The sequence below is a fragment of the Peromyscus californicus genome, unplaced genomic scaffold (assembly GCF_007827085.1).
Source record: "Peromyscus californicus insignis strain IS unplaced genomic scaffold, ASM782708v3 Scaffold_5__1_contigs__length_169319896, whole genome shotgun sequence".
Classification (NCBI taxonomy): domain Eukaryota; kingdom Metazoa; phylum Chordata; class Mammalia; order Rodentia; family Cricetidae; genus Peromyscus; species Peromyscus californicus.
Window position 1 is genome coordinate 7079220 of NW_026294573.1, and position 21917 is coordinate 7101136.

At 40.9% G+C, this 21917-nt stretch overlaps 1 protein-coding gene and 1 pseudogene across 1 annotated transcript; both read right to left on the minus strand.

Annotated features, from left to right (window-relative positions):
- LOC128096151 (U4/U6.U5 tri-snRNP-associated protein 1-like) overlaps positions 1-21917 on the minus strand; it is a 306060-nt pseudogene that overhangs the window by 185601 nt on the left and 98542 nt on the right.
- Positions 602-11380, minus strand: LOC128096093 (oogenesin-3-like). The gene is made up of 3 exons (XM_052715250.1): positions 11094-11380; positions 10072-10650; positions 602-1166 (listed from the first exon to the last, which is right to left on the minus strand). The coding sequence occupies exons 1-3, from the start codon at positions 11378-11380 to the stop codon at positions 602-604; spliced, it is 1431 nt and encodes a 476-aa protein (XP_052571210.1).

Consider the following 21917-nt stretch of genomic DNA (forward strand, 5'->3'; position numbering starts at 1 on the left):
AGGAAAGGCACAAAGCTACACAGAGAAACCCTGTGTGGAAAAACCAAAAAAAAAAAAAAAATCCTGGTATTCTTAATGCACTGTGTCCCAAAAAATCACTAAATGTGAGGAACACCGGACAATACTCCTTCAGGTTACTGGGGTCCCACACTACCTTTAAAAGCTACTAGAACAACATTTGCAAGTATTAATTATTTCTCTGATGCCAAATCATCACTTAGAAATGCATATAGTTTTCTCTCTGACTCTACCAGTCTCCTGTCCCTTCATCCCATTGTTCTTCAAGTCAACCTGAGTCCCTGTGATCTGAACCCTTTGCACTCCATTTTCTTTCCAAAATATTAAGCACTGTGAAGCCATATGCTCTAGAACCCCTTGATGAGAGACATGTCTGTAAGATGCCATGACTTGGTTAGGGCGATGGAGAAAGAAACAGGTATTGAAATGCTGGGAATAAGTGGGCTGTGCACTCCGATGAAGACACACTAGCAACCCATAAAACTCAGCACATTTTATTATAGGCAATCAAGGATGTACACAGTATACATACACTCCCAACACTAGGCTTCCATTTTTAGTACCAGAAGAAACCTTATCCTACTTATGGACAAAGGCAAAAAAGTCTGACCTCCAGGTTATAGAAACAGCAGTGAAAACAGTTCAAGCAGGTTCTTGTAGAAAAGGAGACTTTCTTGGGTTGCCTTTCGGCCCTGAGTATATCCAGCAGCTCAGGACAAAGTAGCTTAAATTTGTCTTTAAGTATTCTCAATTCCTCATAGCATTCCAGAGGTGCAGGGTACTTCTCATGGGTCAGTGTGCTCAGCTTGGCTGTGTGATGTAGAAGTTTCTTCAGGACAAGCAGAGAGATATTATTATTACAAAAATTGACCACAGTAAGCTGAGAACATTGGCTCAGGGAAGGCAAGATAGCATTGAAATGACAGTCCCTCATCTCGCACTCCTCCAATTCCAGGGTTTGCAGGGTACTCGAGATTCTCTCAAGGAGAACCCCAAGAAGCTTAGGGCATGAATCAGATAGCTCTACACCTATCAGGTGCAGATGTTTGAGCTCACAGATGTTCAGGCACTGGCTCAGGTAATCCAAGTCTGACTGGGAGAGCTGGCAGGCAGTGATTGCCAGGGTCTTCAAGGGGGTCTTCAGGTACCTAGGGAGAGATCAAAAGATTAGTTATGCCAAAAAGTATTGAAGAGGATTGGTGGGAATGAAAGCAAGGCAGATGATGCTTTCCCCAAATTTAGTCTGTCTATATGATGGATTCATTCAGCTTCATCCTAGCAGTGTCTTTAAGAGTCCTCTTATATGGGCCCTGGGACACAGCCAGTCCCCAGGATCCCCCACCCAACTCTGCCCCAGTTGCTGGCCAGCAGGGAAAACCCCTGAGGCCAGGTTCCCCCTACCAAACCCCCATCAGACCCTGCAATCCACAAGACCACACCCTACCCCAATACCCATCTGCCTGCGACCCCAGTAACTTCCTGAGACAAGGAAACCAATCTGCCAGCTCTCACTGGATCAAGAGGTGAGTGACTCTTCTCCCACCCAGAGAGTCCTGCCTCTAGGACCCAAATCCTGGGAAACAACCAGTCCCCAGGAACCCCCATCCACCTCTGCCCCAGTTGCTGGCCAGCTATGAAAACTCCTGTGGTCAGGCTCTCCCCACCAAAAACTCCCATCAAACCCTGCAATCTACAAGACCCACCACACCCAACTCCAATACCCATCTGCCCGAGACCCCAGTAACTTCTGAGACAAGGAATCCACCAGCTCTCATGTGGATTCCTGAGACACAGGATCTAATAGCTCTCATTGAACCAAGAGAGGCTTCATGAGAAAAAGAATCCACCAGCTCTGACTAGACCAAGAGCCCTGATAAGACCAAGAGGGACTCCCTGAGCCACAGAATCAGCTAGCTCAGACTGGAATAAGAGTAGCTCCCTGATATACAGAATCTGCCAGCTCCAATTAAACCAAGAGCTAAGATTGAGATCAGAAACAACAAGCACAGAGTGTACCAATAGCAGCTTATTCTGACACAGGCACCTCTTGCACCTAATAGAGGAAGAGATGAGTAGACATCAGGGCAAAAATACATACAACAACATAAAGAGCAATACGGCATCACCAGAACCTAGCCTCCTATAACAGCAAGACCTGAATGTAGCTAGAGCTTTCCTGCCTGGGCCACAGTCAGACAAATCTCTCTCACCTGCCAGTCCCACAGCCGCTCAGACCTGACCAAGTAAACACAGAGACTTATATTGGTTACAAACTGTATGGCCATGGCAGGCTTCTTGCTAACTTTTCTTACAGCTTAAATTAATCCATTTCCACAAATCTATACCCTGCCACTCGGCTCATGGCTTACTGGCATCTTCACATGCTGTTTGTCATCCTGGCGGCTGGCAGTGTCTCTCTCTCAGCCTTCCACTTCCCAGCTTTATTCTCCTCCTTGTCCTGCCTATACTTCCTGCCTGGTCACTGGCCAATCAGTGATTTATTTATTGACCAATCAGCAACACACTTGACATACAGACCATCCCACAGCACCTGAACATCACAAGGTAGAAGAAGCAGAAGAAAGCAACCTTAAAAGTAGCTTCATGAAGATATTAGAGGCCTTTAAAGAAAAAATGCAAAATTCCCTTAAAGAAATTGAGGGAAAGGCAAACAAAAAATTGGAAGAAATCAATAAATCCCTTAAAGAAGGCCAAAAAAACATTAAAAAGCAATTAAACACGTGAAGGAAACAGTCCAAGATCTGAAAACTGAAATAGAAACAATGAAGAAGACACAAACAGCGGAAATGATGGAACAGAAAATCCCAGTAAACAGGAAGTACAGATGCAAGCATAACCAACAGAATGCAAGAGATAGAAGACAGAATCTCTGGTGTAGAGGTACAATAGAGGAAATAATTTGTCAATCAAAGAAAACACTAAAGCCAAAAAAGTCATAACACAAAATGTCCAGGAAATCTGGGACACCATGAAATGGCAAAACCTAAGAATAATAGGGATAGAAGAAGGAGAAGAATACCAACTCAAAGGCACAGAAAATATATTCAACAAAATCATGGAAGAAAACATTCCCAATTTAAAGAAGGAAATATCTATGAAGATACAAGAAACTTATAGAACACCAAATAGACTAGACTGCCCCAAGAAGTTCCCTTCTCACATAATAATTAAACCACTAAAATACAGAATAAAAAAAGAATAGTAAGAACAGCAAAGGAAAAAGCCAAGTCACTTATAAAGGCAGACCCATCAAATAACACCCAACTTCTCAATGGAGACTTTGAAAGCCTGAAGGTCCTGGACAGATGTAATGCAGACACTAAGAGACCATGGATGCCAGCCTAGACTAATATACCCAGCAAAACTTTCAACTACCATAGATAGAGTGAACAAGACATTCCAAGACAATACCAGATTTAAACAATACCTATCCCCAAATTCAGCCCTACAAAAAGCACTAGAGCAGTCCATGTACCAGAAACACCTGAATTCCACTAGTGTCATGTCATGATTCAGGATTTTAAATTCTGGAAATTGTTGTTGATTTTTTAATTCAGCTGTCCATTCTTGGCTGTGTATATATGGCTTCATCTTAACATCCCGTTCTTCTCCACATCCCTCTGTCAAATGCCAGTTTACTATTGCGAGGCGTGAGCTTAGTCACTCTTCAAGAATAACTGTTTCAGCTGCTGTTCCATTGCACATCAGAAGCCATCGGCCCACTGCCTATTCAGCTGCCTTCGAAGAAAAGGGCACTGTACCTTTTCCAAATTGCGAAGGCCACTTCAGGGATGGTGCCATATTGTCCTGGCCTCAGAAGATGCCTTTTGATAAAGCCATAACCACACTCGTTTTGGCAGGAATCAGTAGTCCTTTGTTTCATGTCCTGTCTGTCCATTTTGTCAGCAGTTGATTCAAGGATACTTTGTTGTCCAGTGGAGGTTGAACTGTCGACCTTGTGTACATCCTACTTCACAAATGAGTCTGTCAAACATGCTAAGCCTATAGGCTGAAGATGATGCCCCAACACTGTGGAGAAACCTCAGGTGACTGTCCAGACAGCTGGCTGTTTCTGTCAACTCACAAATTTTTTGGAAGTTGCTTGCATGCACTTTCTGTTTTTATTTTTGTTAGCTAATATTATTTCCTTCTTGGGTCTCTGAGGGAGTTGAAGATTAGTTAGTTATAGTTGAAGGTTAGTTAGTTATAGTTGAAGATTAATTAGGATAGAAAGTGAATTAGATACATTTTGGACTTAACAAAATAGGATAGATAATGAAATTATTTTCTCTGAATTTGTCAAATACAAATGGACTAGACATTGTTTAGACATTTATTACTTGTATATATTGTATATAGTCATTGTACTTTTGTATATAGTTTTTCTTTTGTTAGTTATAACCTTTTTCTTTTTTTTCCTTTTTATTAAAATAGAAAAGGGGAAAAAAAAAAAAAGTAAAACGTGATAGATTCAATGCCAATGAATTCCACAGTTAAACTCAGAGCATTTTGTAAATCCAATGTGATTGATTAATAATTCCAATGTTCAATATTATCTTCAGTACAAATAAAGATTATACCTTACCAAAAAAAAAAAAAAAAAAAAAAAAAAAAAAAAAAAGCACTAGAAGGAAAATTCCAACATAAGGAAGTCAGATACACCCATGAAAACACAGGCAATAAATAACCCCACAGTAGTAAATCCCAAAGAAGAGAAATGAACACAACACTACCACCAAAAAATAACAGGAATTAATCACTGGTCATTAATATCCCTTAATATCAATGGACTTAATTCACCTATAAAAATACACAGGCTAACAGAATGGATACAAAGTAGGACTCATCTTTCTGCTGCATACAAGAAACATGTCTTGCCCAGTGGTGATGGTGTACATCTTTAATCCCAAAACTCAGGAGGCAGAGGCAGGTGGATCTCTGTGAGTTCAAGGCCAGCCTGGTCTACAGAGTGATTTCCAAGACAGTGATTTCCAAGGCTTCAAAGCTACACAGAAAAACCCTATCTCAAAAAACCTTAAAAAAAGAAAAGAAAAAAGAAAAAGAAACACACTTCAAGTTAAAAGCCAGACACTACCTCAGTGTAAAAGCCTGAGAAAAGTCTTTGCAATCAAATGGACTTAAGAAACAAGCTGGTGTAGCTATCCTAGTATCCAACAAAATAGACTTCAAACTAAAAATCAAAAGAGAACAAGAAGGACAATATATACTCACCACAGGAAAGATCCACCAAGATGAAGTTTCAATTCTGAACATTTATGCCCCAAATACAAGGGCACCCACATACATAAAAGAAACATTATTAAAGTTAAACCACACATCAAACCCCACACATTAATAGTGGGAAACTTCAACACCCTACTCTCATCACTGGACAGATCTGCCAGATGGAAACTTAAGAGAGAAATAAGGGACCTGACTGATGTTATGACTCAAATGGACTTAATAGATATCTACAGAACAATAATCAAATTGAGAGCTGAAATCAATGAAATAAAACAGAGAACAATATAAAGAATCAATGAAACAAAGAGTTGTTTCTTTGAAAAAAATCAACAAGATAGACAAGCCCTTATCCATCCTAACCAAAGGCAGAGAGACAGCATCCAAATTAACAAAATCAGAAATGAAAAAGGAGATATAACAACTGACAATGAGGCGATCCAGAGAATCATCAGGTCATACTTCAAAAACCTGTACTCCACAAAATTGGAAAACCTGAAAGAAATGGACAATTTTCTGGATAGGTACCACATGCCAAAATTAAATCAAGATCAGATAAACTATTTAAATTGACCTATAACCCCTAAGGAAATAGATACAGTCACCTAAAAGTCCAACCAAGAAAAGTCCAGGACCAGAAGATTTCAACAAATAATTCTACTAGATTTTCAAAGAAGAGTTAATTCCAATACTCTTCAAATTGTTCCACACAATAGAAGCAGAAAGAACATTACCAAATTCCTTTTATGAGGCTACAGTTACTGATTCCCAAGTCACACAGATGCAGCAAAGAAAGAATTACAGACCAATCTACCTCATGAACATTAGTGCAAAAATATTCAATAAAATACTGGCAAACATACTCCAAGGTCACATCAAAAAAATTATCCACAATGACTAAGTAGGGTTCATCCCAGGGATGCAAGCATGGTTCAACATACAAAAATCTGTCAATGTAATACACCATATAAACAAACTGAAAAAAAAATACATGATCATCTCATTAGATGCTGAAGAAGCCTTTGACAAAATCCAACACCCCTTCACGATAAAGGTCATGGAGAGATCAGGAGTAAGGGAAAATACCTAAATATAATAAAGGCAATTTACAGCAAGTCAACAGCCAACATCAAAATAAATGGAGAGAAACTCAAAGTGATTCCACTAAATTCAGAAACAGTACAAGGGTGACCACTCTCCCCATATTTATTCAATATTGTACTTGAAGTTCCAGCTAGAGAAATAAGACAATAAAAGGAGATCAAGGGGATACAAATTGGAAAGGAAGAAGTCAAAATTTCACTATTTGCAGACAATATGATAGTATATATAACTGACCCCAAAAATTCTACCAGGGAACTCATACAGCTGGTAAACTCCTTCAGTAAAGTGGCAGGATACAAGATCAACTCAAAAAAAAAAAAAAAAGTCAACTATATACAAATGATAAAAGGGCTGAGAAAGAAAACAGAACCATCACCCTTTACAACAGCCACAAATAATATAAAATACCTTGGTGTAACTCTAAGCAAATGAAAGACCTGTATGACAAGAACTTTAAGTCTCTGAAGAAAGAAATCGAAGAAAATATCAGAAAATGGAAAGATCTCCCATGCTCATGGATAGGTAGGATTAACAAAGTAAAAATGGCAATCTTACCAAAAGCAATCTACAGATTCAATGCAATCCCCATCAAAATTTCAACACAATTCTTCACAGTCCAGGAAAGGACAAAACTCAATTTCATTTGGAAAAAAGAAAACCCAGATAGCTAAAAGAATCCTGTACAACCAAGCTACTTCTGGAGGCACCATCATCCCTGACATCAAGCTCTACTGTAGACCTATAGTATAAAAACCAGCCTGGTATTAGCATAAAAACTGACATATGGACCAATGGAATCAAATTGAAGACCCGGACATTAATCCACATACATTTGATCACCTGATTTTTGTTTGACAAAGAAGCCAAAACTGTACAATGGAAAAAAGAAAGTATCTTCAACAAATGGTGTTGGCATAACTGGATGTCAACATGGTAAAAGATGGCAAATAGATCCATATCTGTCACCATGCACAAAACTCAAGTCCAAGTGGATCAAAGACCTTAACATAAATCCAGTTACACTGAACTTGATAGAGGAAAAAGTAGAAATACTCTTGAATGCATTGGCACAGGAGACCACTTCCTAAATATAACACCAGTAGCACAGACACTGAGAGCAACAAATAATAAATGGGACCTCTTGAAACTGAGACTCTTTTGTAGGACAAAAGACACAGTCAATAAGACAAAAAGAGCCTACAGAATGGGAAAAGATCTTCACCAACCCCACAGCTGACAGAGGACTGATCTCCAAAATATATAAAGAATTCAAATTAGACATCAAAGTAAGGAGCAATCCAATTAAAAAATGGATATGGGGTGGTGGCGGTGCACACCTCTAATTCCAGCACTTAGGAGGCAGAGCCAGGTGGATCTTTGCGAGTTTGAGGACAGCCTGGTCTAAAGAGTGAGATCCAGGACAGGTACCAAAACTACAGAGAAACCTGTCTTGACACAAAACAAAAAAAGAAAAAGAAAAACAAACAAACAAAAGGACTATAGAGCTAAACAGAATTCTCAAAGGAATAATTTCAAATGACCAAAAGACATTTAAGGAATTGCTCAGCATCCTTAATCATCAGATAGATGCAAATCAAAACAACTCTGAGATACCATCTTACACCTGTCAGAATGGCTAAGATCAAAAGCACTGCACACAGCTTATCTTGGAGAGGATGTGGAGCAAGGGGGACACTCCTCCACTCTTGGTGGGAGTACAAACTGGTACAACCACTTTGGAAATCAGTATGGCAGTTTCTCAGAAAATTTGGAATCAATCCACCTGGAGACCCAGCTATACTACTCTTGGGCATATACCCTAGGAATGCTCAAACATACCACAAGGACACATGCTCAACTATGTTCATATCACCATTATTTGTAATAACCAGAACCTGTAAACAACCTAGATGCCCTTCAATTGAAGAATGGATTAAGAAAATGTGGTATGTATACACAATGGAGTACTACTCAGCAGAGAGAAACAATGACATCTGTAGTGGGTAGCTGTTCCAACTTTGTCCAGGAATTACTACCCCAATTGATGCTTCTGGTAACTGTCATGCCTACAACGTGGGGCCAAGACAGGAGTGCTAAAGACCTGAGATCTGGAAGTGCAGCCTCTCTTGGTTTCTGGATCCTGGATGCTGGAGGTAGACTGAGCAGAGTTCTCCAGAGAACACCGCTGGACTGTGCTTCACCTTTCCTGGAACCTGTAACCTATCCCTTCACTTGTAAGTTACCCCACAAAATAAACCTCCCTTTTAACTAGGTAGAGTTGCCTTAATATTTCAACCAATAGACATCATGAAATTTGCAGGCAAATGGATGGAACTAGAAAAGATCATCCTGAGTGAGGTACCCCAAATTCAGAAGGACAAACATGGTATGTACTCACTCATAAGTGGATACTAGATGTAAAGCAAAGGATAATTAGACAACAACTCACAACTCCAGAGAAGCTAACAAGGAAGACCCAAAGAGGGATGCATGGGTCACCCTGAGAAGGGGAAATATACATTTCCATGAGTAAAATGAGGATGAGGGGTGGGCAATGGAGGGTAGGGGATAAGGGATGAGAACATAAAGGAATGGGATGGTTGAGCTGGAACAGGGATGGATGGGGAAAGCAATGAAGAAATACCATGATAGAGGGAGATATCATGGGGATATAGAGAAATCCAGTGCTGGGAAAGTTGCCTAGAATCCTCAAGAATGATCCCAGATTGGACTACTAGAAATAGCGGAGAGGGTGCCCGAACTAAACTGGCTTTCCCCAGTGATCAGATGGGTGAATATCCTGTCACCACAGAGTTTTCTCCAATGACTGATGGAGGCAGATGCAGAGATCTACTGCCAAACACCAGGCAGAGCTCCGGGTATCCAGTCCAAGAGAGAGAAGAGGGATTCTATGAGCAAGTACATCAGGACCATGATGGGGAAACATGCAGAGATAACCAAACCTAACTAGTGGGAAATCATGAAAGGTGGATCAGTAGCTGTGGAGCCTGCATGGGACTGGACTAGGCCCTCTGTATGGTGAGACAGTTGCATAGCTTGATCTGCTTGGGGGGCACCCTGGCGGTAGGATCAGAATCCATCTCTGGAGCATGAGCGGGCTTTTTATAGCCCTCTACCTATGATGGGACACCTTGTACAGCCTAGAGGCAGGGTAAGGGCTTGGAATTGCTTCTACTGGATGTGCCTCCACATGGGAGGCCTTGCCTTCTTGTGGATGGGAGTGGAGGGTGGGTTGGGAGAGGGGCTGCTGTGGGGAGAGAAGGGAAGAGGGGGATCTTTGATTCGTGTGTAAAACGATTATAAAGCATCTGGAAAGAGGAGACTAGGAAATAAATAAATAAATAATACAAACAACCATCAAAAATCAGAATATAAACCAAATAGAAAGGAGAAGACTAGGAAGTGGAAATGATAAATCACATCTTAGAAGTAGGAACATCACTTGCTCAACCCCTTCTTGGACCCCAAACAACCTTTTACACATGAGCACTTACAGGTGTGCTAGTGCCTGTTCACAAATATCTGAGCATAGAGCTCATCTGCCGGGTTAACCTATGTCTCCACCACTGCTAGGTTCACAGTGGTCAGACCATCAAGGACCCACTAATCTGTAAAGAAAAGGATGTGGTTGCTATGTTCTGGAGGACACTCTCCATCCTTCCTTACCTGAGCCACTTTTCAAGGCAGCCTGTTAAAAAGTAGATATTATGTACAGAGAGATTCTGGAGACAAGGGAATCTGGAGATCTGAGAAAGCAACATGCTTATCCATTCCTGCTCTGCAGAAGCAGCAGATCTTAAGGGCTTCCGAATTCCCACTAGCTCAAGGGTGTGAAGATTTTTCATCTGCTCCAAGTAAGGAAAAAGCTGTACCATGAATTCAAGTGACCACTGGCTCAGCTGCAGCTCCAGGATACAGTCTAGATTTATAAATTTGAAGATCTGTACAGCAGCGAAGACTGGTGAATCCCAAATCTTCAGCTTTCTACAGCATACATGAATGGAATCGTTTCGCTGCTGGGCCCATTGTAACAAGTACCAGTCACATGGATTGAACCTGGTCTTTATGAGTTCAAGATCAGTTACTACCTTAAAACGTTTCTTCACCCCAGAGTTAGGACTGATTTCCACTGGTTGCTCCTGCCTCTCAGCTTGTGGAGAGCAGTCACCTTCATGGGTTCCTGCCCTAATTCTCCAGAATTCATGGTCCTCATCCGCCAAATCAAGCACTCTGAGTTTTGACCTCCTGTTGGTAAAACAGGTAGAATTCCCAGAAGATAAGACAAGATACATCTTACAGTCTACTTCTTGTCCACATCTCATAACAGCTTCCCTTCCAAATCTTTGCTTTCTCAAGATCAAGCCTCGTGCTCAGTGAAAATGGATATTTGCCAGCAAGGCATCTATCTCATCTCCCTCCATTCCGTTCCCATTAACCCTAGCCTCATTCCACTTTTAACTGTGGAGCTGGCAGGGAGAGGCCTATTCCTCAGTGGCTATGTCTACTCTTGTGCCCTCCACATGTCATTAATTGCCCAGACGCCTGAGACCTGGCCCAAACCTCTGCAGTTCTCTATGCTGATGCTATAAGAAGCCTCTGATCCACCTTTGGCCAAGTTCTCCATGTCCCCAGTTGTTCCTTCTCTGCACCCCCACAGACTTCCTGCACCCTAGCTGGGTCCTGATTACCTGGGATGAACCTTGTCTGTAATCAGCACATCTAGTCCATCAAGCAGAGCTTTCAAAGTCTCCAGGTCAGAGTCCTTTATCAGGGCTCTTACAGAAAGGTCTGGGAATGGCCAGGCAGACACCATGGCCCTCAAGATGTTTGTTCGTCTGTCGTTGAAGGCCTCCTGAAACATCTCCTGGAGCAGCTCCACAGGCAGGTCCTCCAGAATAGAAATGGTCAAGTCCTCTTCCCTCAGCAGCCTCTGTCTTGCCAGCTGCATGAGTGTGGGTGGGGCCTGGTCTCCCATCAAGACTGGTTTTCAGGGATAATAATCCTGAGGAAGCATGAAAGCAAAGACACCATTCAGAAAACTTAGGAAGCCTTTCTTCTTCCCACACAAGAACCTCTCTGTGGTGATGGTGGACATCTCAGTTTTCACATTTTGATCACCTTGTGAGGGTTTTAAAGCCACACCTATCCTGTCTGCAGTGGGAAGCCTCTCAAAAGCATGCTCTTTCCCAAACACCCCATCCTATTCCAACCACAGTTCAGGTGAAGCCATTTCCACTAAGGGCTCTCCAGGAAGCCTGAAGGCTCAGCCCATGTGGTCAGTTCTCCAGGACCTCAAAGAAAGCAAAGGAAACATCCCATTTCCAACCTTGCCAGTCTCCGTTCACCTGGCTGACCCAGCCTGGAACAATTGAGGGAATCTGTGAGATGGACATCATTAGTTATTGACTTCAATTGTTGGTTATCACTGGTCCTGATGTTTCAGGAGGGTTGCAAGCTTGTATTCTCTGTGCTACAGAGCTGAACAGAGTAAGAAAGGAACAGCCAGGCAGTGGTGGCCCACGTCTTTAATCCCAGCACTTGGGAGACAGAGCCAGGTAGATCTCTATGAGATGGAGGCCAGCCTACTCTACAGTGCAAGTTCCAGGACAGGCTCCAAAGCTACACAGAGAACCCCTGTCTTGAAAAACCCCCCAAAAAAAGAAAGAAAAAAAAAACACTGAAAAGTAAAAAGTCAGTCAATAAACTTTCAGTAGCCACTGCATAGGTCTGTAATGTTTTTAAAGCATCTGGAAAGGACTCTGGGATGGAAATGATAATTTACATGTCACAGTCAAGAAACTCACTAGTCCAATGTCATGGTTACTTACTCCTAGAGTTCTAGAACATCCTACTTGAGGTCTCCCAAAACTAATGGAACATTATAATTTGAACACTGAGACCAGGGAAGCAGGCTGCTTCCTGCAAGATTCAGAACATACTAATCTCCATGATGGGACCATGTATCAACCAGCAGAGAAAAAGGACTTCTTGCTATTGTGGTTGTTGTTACAGGATCAACCTGGGCAGTCCTAGAACTCACTCTGTATCTCAGGCTGGCCTTGAACTCAGAGAGCTCTGCCTGCCTCTGTCTCCCAAGTGCTGGGATTAAAGTTATACACAACCATTTCTGATTTAAGTTGACCTAAACATCAGCACAAGCTGGGCCTTAGCGGCACATGCTTTTAATCTCATCCCTTGGAGACAACTTCTATGAGTTCAAGTCAGCCTGTTCTACAGACAGATGCTGTGTCATGTCAAAACACAAAAAAAGAAAGACAAAGAAAAAGACCAGCACAGTCCAATCATCTGAATGATTCATGTGTAACTACCCCCCAGATATTCACCCTGATATTCACAGTGGGACAGTCTCTAAACAGGGACACTATAAACAGACTCAAATAATGACTTTGACATAAACAAAACTTGCTGGTTCTGATGATTATCCAGCAGAATCTCGAGAACTTGAGGCCAGGCAGAGTTATGTAGGAAGTTCTTGTCATAAAACAAAAAAATTAGCAACTAAAAGAGATAGAAATGATACATTGAGGTGAACCTAAGGCTAGACTCTGGGTGAGACAGGGTGACTTGATTGAGGTAAGGGACTTACTTACCTGATCCGAATACTGATAACAGATGTCCAGATCCCAGCCCCGGGAGACGGTGACTCCAAGAGGCTCCAGGCTCCAAGACTGAGGGTATCTGATGGGTCTGACCCTTAAATACTTTGGACACACCTCCCAGATGAAATCTGAAGCCTGATTGAATGACTGAGCCTCCACCCACTTCTTTTGTAATTCTGACGTTGTCTGTGTGGAGTGGATCAGTTCTTCACCCATGAAAAGACTTAGACTAACTAAGGCAAAAGTTACTCACCAATTCATTGACCCAACTAAGGCACAGTGACTTGTTTGCTATGGATTGATGGACTTAGTTTCTGAATCTTTTGAGGTGGGGTTTCACAGTGTACTACCTAAGTTTAGCTGGAACTCAGTATGGTGCCTAGACTGGGCTCCAACACTCAGCAACCATTCTGTATCATATTGCCCTGTGATATGTGTGGGAGCCTATTTTCAGGTTCCTTGTGGCTTTACCCAGTAGGTCCTCATAGAGAGGATGATTAGGACCACGGGCCTGAGTGCAGGAGTCTGAAATGGTCTGCACTTGGCTGTGCTGGGGGGAGGTCTTTTGCTCCGCCCCTTGGCGGCTCTATAAATACCCTGGGGCAGAGCCAGTCAGTGCCCCGTTGGAAAAGGTTCGAGGCCCTCTTGAGGCTATCCTTTATATTCTATCTGTTTATCTCCACAATCTAAATCTTTCTGTCTAATATTTCCTGCTACTCACACTCAAGAAAACACTGGGGAACTGTGTGGTTGGTGGGTAAACGCCCCACATAATGGCGCCATGAACAGGGACTAAAGAAAAAAGTAATAAAAAAGGGGGACTAAAGACAAATGAACAGGACTAAAGACAAAGTAATAGGGACTAAAGAAAAAGGAAAATAATAGTTTTATTACAGTCTTTGGCGAAAGTATATATATTATTGTGGGGCAGGGGTTTTATCCTCGAGAGAAAAGGAAAACGGACTGGAAGGATGTCCGATGCTGTAGCGCAAAGTTCTCTTCTGTCAAAAATTTCTATCTTCTATCCCTTTCTCTATTTCTTTCTGAAAAATAAGTTTAAGATATAGTGTAATAATATAGTGTAGGAAAAACTTAGATGTGTAAGATCGTATAGAAAAAAATAAGGCAACTAGACAGAAAAACTCTTCAATTTTCTAACTTTGGGGGCTATGAATGCAAACTGGGAAAAACTTTTTTTTTTTTGAGCTTTACAGGTAGTAAAAAAAGCTCTTCTTTGAGCTTATGGGGAAGAAAAAGTTTCCTATGGAAGCTTTTGACATGGGGACAGCTGAAATGCTAAATCCAAGCAGCAGGAGAAATTTTTTGCCTCTCCCTGAGGCAAAAATGGGGGTGTAAAAAGCCAAAGTTTAAAGTTTTGGGGAAAGTTGGTCTTTCTCTCTTGGGAAAAAAAATCTTCCTCTTAAACTAAAAAGTTTTCTAGCAAGTGCAAGGCCCTGGGTTAGGTCCTCAGCTCTGAAAAACAGAAACAAAAACAAAAACAAAAAAAACTAAAGTTTTTCTTGGGAAATTTGGGAAAAAAATCTCTCTAAAAAGTCTTAATCTTTCTTTCTCAAACTAAAAGCTCTCAAACTTAAAAACTAAAGCCTTTCAGAACTCTCTCAGGAAGACAAAAATTAGAATCACCTGAAGATATTAGTATGGGAATCACCTGTGATTAGTTCAAAGGGAAAACAACAAACCTCTTAAAAGGGCAAAACCTCTCCAAGTTCTCTTTCAAGCTTTAAAAATCACCCCTGCAACGCAGGAGGCAGGAACAAGTTCCTAAAAACCTCTTCTAAGCTCTGTTTCTTCAAGCTAGTGAAAGGCAGTGGGTCAGAGTACCCTGAGGGAAATGCTTGGGAGAGTGTGGGTAAAGAGCTACAGAGAGCCCAAAAGGGCAGGAAACTTTACTGGGAAAAGCAAAAAAAAAAAAAAAAAAAAAAAATGCTTTTCAGTTACAGCTGAGCTGAGTCATCAAGGGTTCTGTTTCTGAGTGAGCATTTCAGAATGAAAAGGTGCTTAATCAATGGTACTAAAGCAAAGGTCCCCTGAAGCAATGCAAACTCCGTTAGCACTGTATCCTCGCTTCTGACCAACAACCCAGAGGCCACTGGCCAGTGTCTCTGAGTTGGAGTGCATTTCAGGGATACTAGGGTTCCTGCAGTTGTAAACTTTCTGGAGCTCTGGAGCACAGAGCTGAGGCAGGAAGGTGCAGGACCCAGGGGAAGATGGCTAATGAACAAAGCAAGCTAAAGCCAGTGGGAACGGCACAGTTGTCTGCTTTCCTACAAGTCCCGGGTTGATAGGTCCACAGCTGCAAAAAAGAAATCTGAGAAAAGCTTTTCTATCAGACTAAGGACCTAACCTTTCTGGGAAAACAGTAAAGCTGAACTTTGTCTGAAGCAGTTGTGCTGCTGAGTCAGAATGCTGTCTGGGGAAAGAGCCCAGGCAGGGCAGAACAGAACTATCCAGGAGTAAAGCTTTCTTTTCTATCAGAGAAAGCATCTCTTTGAGAAAAGCTTTGTTTCAACTGACTCCTGGTGAGATGAGAGAGTATAGCCCTGAGGGGTGATTTGCCTCTGGCATAAGCTCTGTCCTTGAGCACAGGGACAAACAAACTCAACCCACTGGGGGACTGGGCCAGGTGAAGGCCTGATGAGGCAAAACACCTGTCCTAATGGGAGTTTAGAGATGGCAAAAACCTCCCTTGTTAGAAAAGCAGAAGCTTGATTTATGAACACAAACTCCACAGACCCCGAAAACAGAAACGGACAAAAAGCTCCTACCCTCAGTAACAGGAAAAGCCGCCACTTTAGTGTCAAAAACTGTTTCTGGGGCAGAGGGGATAAACTGAGATCAAACTGGGAACTGTCAGAGAAAGACTCTCTGAAGAAATGGAGAAGGGACAGATTCCTCCCCAGAAAATGCATGACCTGACAGCTGCTAGAGTTTGAGGCAGATTTGGGGGCGGGGGAAGCCCCTACCTCCAAAGGCAGCTAGCAGAGGTACAGAGCTGCAGACAGATACCTGAAGCTCTGCATCTGGGCGGAAAGGAACAAGCAAAATGAGAATAAAATCAGTGGGAGAAAATCTCTCTGAAGGATTTATGGAAAAGCTGTTGTAAATGATCTTGTTTTTCACTGACTGGCTAAGGCGAACACAAGCCCTGAGGAAAGTTGCTATCAAGAATGCCAGCCTCAAAGCCAGCTAATGAGGCAGGTTCGGTTCTGATCCGGGGCCAGTGTCTAATGAAGGAGAGACACCTGTTAAAGCCAGCTGAGGAGAGAATAGAAATCTCTCAATGTCCCATAATTGAAAACTTAAAATTCTTGGTTCAAACCTCTTGTTGCAAAAGGAAAAACTTCTAAAGCAAGTCCTGTAAAAGAGAACTGGAGGTTGACTCCCGGACCCAAAAGTAACTGTAGGAAATGGAGTCCATAAACTAGCTCCTTACAGTGAGCTGATGAAGAGAAATGAATTCTGGGAAATGTAGTATTTCAGCTAAAGATGGCGATACGTCCAAAAACTTTATAGCTCAGAATGAAGTTTCTTAAAGCAATGCTAGAAAGCTTAACCTTACTTCTTGAGAACTCAGATCAGACAAAAAGCTACCTATAAGAGCAAACAAGCCACTTTAAAATCCTTAAGAAAGCAAGAGAAAGCAGTTTATACACTGAATGTTGTCTTAGATATGAGGAAACTTAAAAATTCTTTACCTCTTGAACTAACAGCCTGCAATGAGTGATTCCTTTGCAAATCTAATTAAGGGGATAAGAAACAGGCATTCAAAAAAAGAAATGACTGCTTTATAGATGGGAAACAAACTTCAGAAAAGCTGCCTTAAAAAAATAGTTGCTTCACCTGAAAGTTCCTTATAAGAAATCAATGCTAATTTATCACAGCTGCTAATATCAGGAGTTAAAGCTAATGAAGTGGAAATACTAAATCCTGAAAATGCTTTTTCTCAGAGTAAGCTAATGAAGGATACGTTTCATGAAAGAACATCTATGTTCTTGACTCCTTTGAATAGTAACAGTTTTGGTGGAAATATTGGAACTAACAAAAACCAAGTCAAAATGTTTCAACAAATTCAAGACGCTATTCACAAAAGAAAGCTGCCATGCTTTGTGGGCCATATTAGAGCTCACTCCAATCTTCCTGGTCCTTTAGCTGAGGGTAATGCAATGGCTGATAAGTTAACAAAGATAGTAGCATTATCCCAAGTGGAAATGGCTCAAAAGTCACATGTTCTTCATCAAAATAGCAAAAGCTTGCCGGGCGGTGGTGGCGCACGCCTTTAATCCCAGCACTCGGGAGGCAGAGCCAGGCGGATCTCTGTGAGTTCGAGGCCAGCCTGGTCTCCAAAGCAAGTTCCAGGAAAGGCGCAAAGCTACACAGAGAAACCCTGTCTCGAAAAAACCAAAAAAAAAAAAAAAAAAAAAATAGCAAAAGCTTAAGAAAGCAATTCAATCTTACCAAAGAAGCAGTTCGTCAAATAGTTAAACAAATGTGGGGTATGTCCAAAATATTTTCCTGTCCCTCACTTAGGGGTAAACCCTCGAGGTCTTCTTCCCAATCATCTATGACAAATAGATGTCACTCATATTGCAGAATTTGGCAAATTAAGATGTACATGTAACCATTGACACTTATTCAGGATTTTTAATGACTAGTGCACAACCTGGGGAAGCTACAAAACATGTAACTATGCACTGCTTGAAGTGTTTTTCATATATGGGTATACCAAAAATTATTAAAACTGATAATGGTTCTGGATATAGTAGTAAGGCATTTCAACAATTTTGTACCCAATGGGAAATCGTACATAAAACAGGTATTCCTTATAATCCTCAGGGACAAGGTATTGTAGAAAGGGCTCATAGCAGTCTTAAAATACAACTTCAAAAAATAAAAATAAGAAAGGAAGAAATTTACCCTTAATCACCACATAATGCATTAAATCATGCTCTTTTTGTTTTGAACTTTTTGAATATGGATGTCCGTGAGCAGTCTGCCGCAGATAGATTTTGGCACAGTGGCACCCAAGCGCCTTTTGCTCAAGTGAAATGGAAAGATCCCTGCTCGGGATTATGCAAGGGTCCCGATCCTAGGTTAATATGGGGTCAAGGACATGTTTGTGTTTTTTCACAAGAGGAGAATGAAGCTCGGTGGTTACTGGAGTATTTGGTAAGGAGCATGGAACTAAGGAAGGTCCGCTCCAATGACGTTCCTATAGAGGAACCAGAATGAAAGTGGTTCAATTAGTGTTTCTGAGGTTTTGTCACTGGTTAATGCAAGCAGTGAGAAAAATAGAGTTCGGAGCTGTGCTGCTTTTGGCTTTACTAGCTCCTTTAGAAAAATATTTTTTATCAACTAATAGCTGTGCAGTAGTTGGCAAAGAGCTTTACAGCTGGTAAGTATGGTAATTTCACCCTCAGCGTGAAGTGAAGTTTTTTGGTAGAACAAACCAAAAGTACTGCTGTAATAGAAACGTTTGTCTGAATTGAAGCACTTAGGGGAACTATTATGAATTTGGGTGAAGGGACAGCCTCTAGTTAAAAACTGTCTACCGATGACAGTGCATTTCTGCCAGTTCCAGAACTGCTGAGAGAACTGGCAACTTTGGAGTGTGGCTTTGTCCCAAGAATGTTACAGTCCCCTAGCAACAAGTATCACAACTCTATAATGACAACACTCACTAAATCCCAGTGTTGTATAACAAAGCTGACTATAAACTCTAAACTTTAGAAATGATGTATGTACTTCCTGTCTAGTTAAGAGAATCTTTCTAATAGAGATAGTGATAATAACTAAGAGTAAGAATTAGAAAAAGATGAAAAGACATGTAGTAAAGATGCTACTTGTAAATCTAAGGTAGTCCTAAGAAGTTTAAATAAGAAGATAGAATGTATATATTTGCTAAAGTAGTTCTATAGTTTCCTTAAGGAGTATAAATAAGTAGAAGTTAATATGTTATATGTGAGTTTGTAAAAATATGTAAATGTTGAGTATGAGTTTATGCTTAAGCACATGTTATATGTGAGTTTGTGAAAATATAAATATATGTCTGTGAAAAGTGTAAATGTTGATTGTAAATCTATGCTTAATGTATAAGGTAAAAGAACCCGAGACACAAAAGGTAGTGTCCTAGCAGACTGCAAAGTAGGCAATCTGAATGGTTTCAAAAGTTCCTGTCCAGAAGCCACTAAGAAGCTAAGAATGGCGGACACCAGAATCAGCATAACAAGGCATCCGCAGCATAACAAGATCCGTGGAAAATCAACGCAACACAGAAAAACCTGAGCTGACATCAAAAAACGCTGCGGTTTAGAATACCACTGTACCTAAAAAGGTCTCTGGCTTGAGAATAAAAGTTGCAGAGATGCTTGTTTGAACTAAAATTGTTAACTGCAAAAAGTTTTGGTTGTGAAACGTCTCTTCATATTTGGAAGTGAAAGCCTGATACCAGAATTTACTTTTTTGAACTTTTTGAACTTAAAATAATGAGATAAAACTACAAAAAGATTTTGGTTATGGATTTCTTCATATTTGGAAGGCTAGTACCAAAATTTATCATTTGAATTTTGGGACTTTATGAAATGAACAATAGATTTGATTGCAATGGGACCATTTTGAGTTTACTTATAGTAATGATCTAGAAACTGTGAAAGGACCAAGCAGATGCCATAACAGGCTGCTCAGTCTTCTCTCAGAGATCAGGCCTCAATTTCAGTTTCCTGAGACTTGAGCAAGCAGTTTCTGGGAGGGCCATGAACAAAAGACTGCTCAAAGTTTAGCCAGATGTTTACTTTCTGGGGCCCCTCACCAACTTAGAGTTATGTGCAGTACGTGCTTGACCAGCCAGCCCCCATGGTGGCTCAAGGACAAAGCCTGGGACTTGTGCTGGACTGCCCCCAAAGTAATAAATTGTAACCACCAACCAGTAAATTCAAAGGTTACATACCCTCACCCAATTAAAAGAGAACAGAGATAAAGATAAACCAATCCGAGCTGCACCTGAGCAAAACTCCCCCAACCCCCGTGAAGGGCTTGTGGATTTTGCCTTTAAAAAGCTAGCCACACAAAGAAAAAGCAAGTTCCTCCTGGCCTCACAACTAGAGTGAATGCTTTGGATCGAGCTTCCCTGTCCGCGGCTTGTAAACAGAAATAAACCATGCTAATTGCATTCTGAACCTAAGGTCTGTGGTGGTTTGTCTTTGGGGTCCCAATCTGGGCATAACAACTGTTTTCTGGAATTGGGTTAAAAATGGAACTGTTTAAATGAAGAAATTTATTGTTTCTACCTAGACTAAAGATGCAGTTTTGTGTATGCATATATGCTTTATTAACTTGTGATTCATGAATTGTTTTATGGAACTGTTTATGTAAAAATGCAATTATGGAACTGGTTTTGTGTTACAAATGGAACTGTTTAAACAGAAAAGTTTGGGTTTTCTAACTAGGCTTGAGATTTTGCTTAAAAAATTATAAAGAAAAGGGAGAGTTAATAGTCCTTAGTCTTTTTATTTAAAAAATATTTTCTTGTTTGAGTGGATTAATGTCATGTTTTGTTAGTAAGAAATGCAAATGGGTATACTAAGATTACTTTAAAGTGTAAAGAGTTTTATTAAGAAACTGCTTTTGGATGTTTTGCTAAGTTTTCAAAGTGTTAATGGTTAGATTGAGAATATTGCTTTTAAATGTGGGCTTGTAGGAACTGAAAGTTTGGGTTTTCTAACTAGGTTTGAGATTGTTTAAAAAATTATAAAGAAAAGGAGTTATGAGTGAATTAAGGTTCAATTATGTTTGCAGAAACTATGTTTAACCTATTGATATTAATGCATCCTGGTTTTGTGGAGTTAAGGAAATATTTCAGTTTGATGTGAATACATCGAAGTTTTTCCTATGTTCTGTTAGCAAGAAAATTCAAATGATTCTACTAAGAGTTAAAGTTGTAAGACTGAGAAAATTAACTATATATAGCACCGTATATTTTAATTCAAATGGTTCTTTTAAGAGTTTGCTTTGAGTTGTAAGATTGGGAGAATTGTGACTATGTATAGCAATATTTATGTTAACCTAATGGTAATGATGAAGCTAAGGGATTCTTTAAGTTTGCAATTGCATTAAGTTTTTGGTTTAGAAAGGGCTTGATGCAGCTAAAGACTGCTGTAGTCACCTTGGACCTAATTCAAAAGAGAAATGCCATCTTTATCTTCCTCTACTCCCATACTGAGAGGAATAACAAGAATGAAGATTGCTGTAAGCCATTAATAGTTTTTATATATTAAGAAAGGGGGACCTGTGGGAGCCCGTTCTCGGGTTCCTCGTGGCTTTACCCAGCAGGTCCGCATAGAGGGTGATTAGGACCACCGGCCTCAGTGCAGGTGTCTAAAATGGTCTGCACTTGGCTGTGCTGGGGGGAGGTCTTTTGCTCCACCCCTTGGCGTCTCTATAAATACCCTGGGGCAGAGCCAGTCAGGGCCCTATGGAAAAGGTTCCAAAAGCAGGCCCTCTCAAGGCTATCCTTTATTTTCTATCTGTTTATCTCCACAATCTAAATCCTTTTATCTAATATTTCCTGCTGCTCGCACTCAAGAAAACTCTGGGGAACTGTGGGGTTGGTGGGTAAACGCCCCAAAGATATGGTGTGAGCTTCCATATCTGATTGAGTTTTATTCATATATCAACAAGTGTTTAGCTCAGAATTTACAGGACTGTTCCTCATGATAGACCTGAACTATAAAACTGAGCATGTCACTGTTAGGGACCTTTGGCCTGGTCTCCATCATGAATCTCTTCTGCAGTTTTAGAGCTATGCTGGATGCTGTGGCATGCAAGAGAGGAGGACCGTGGGATTGAATTCATCTTGTGACATTGGTACTGAGGCTT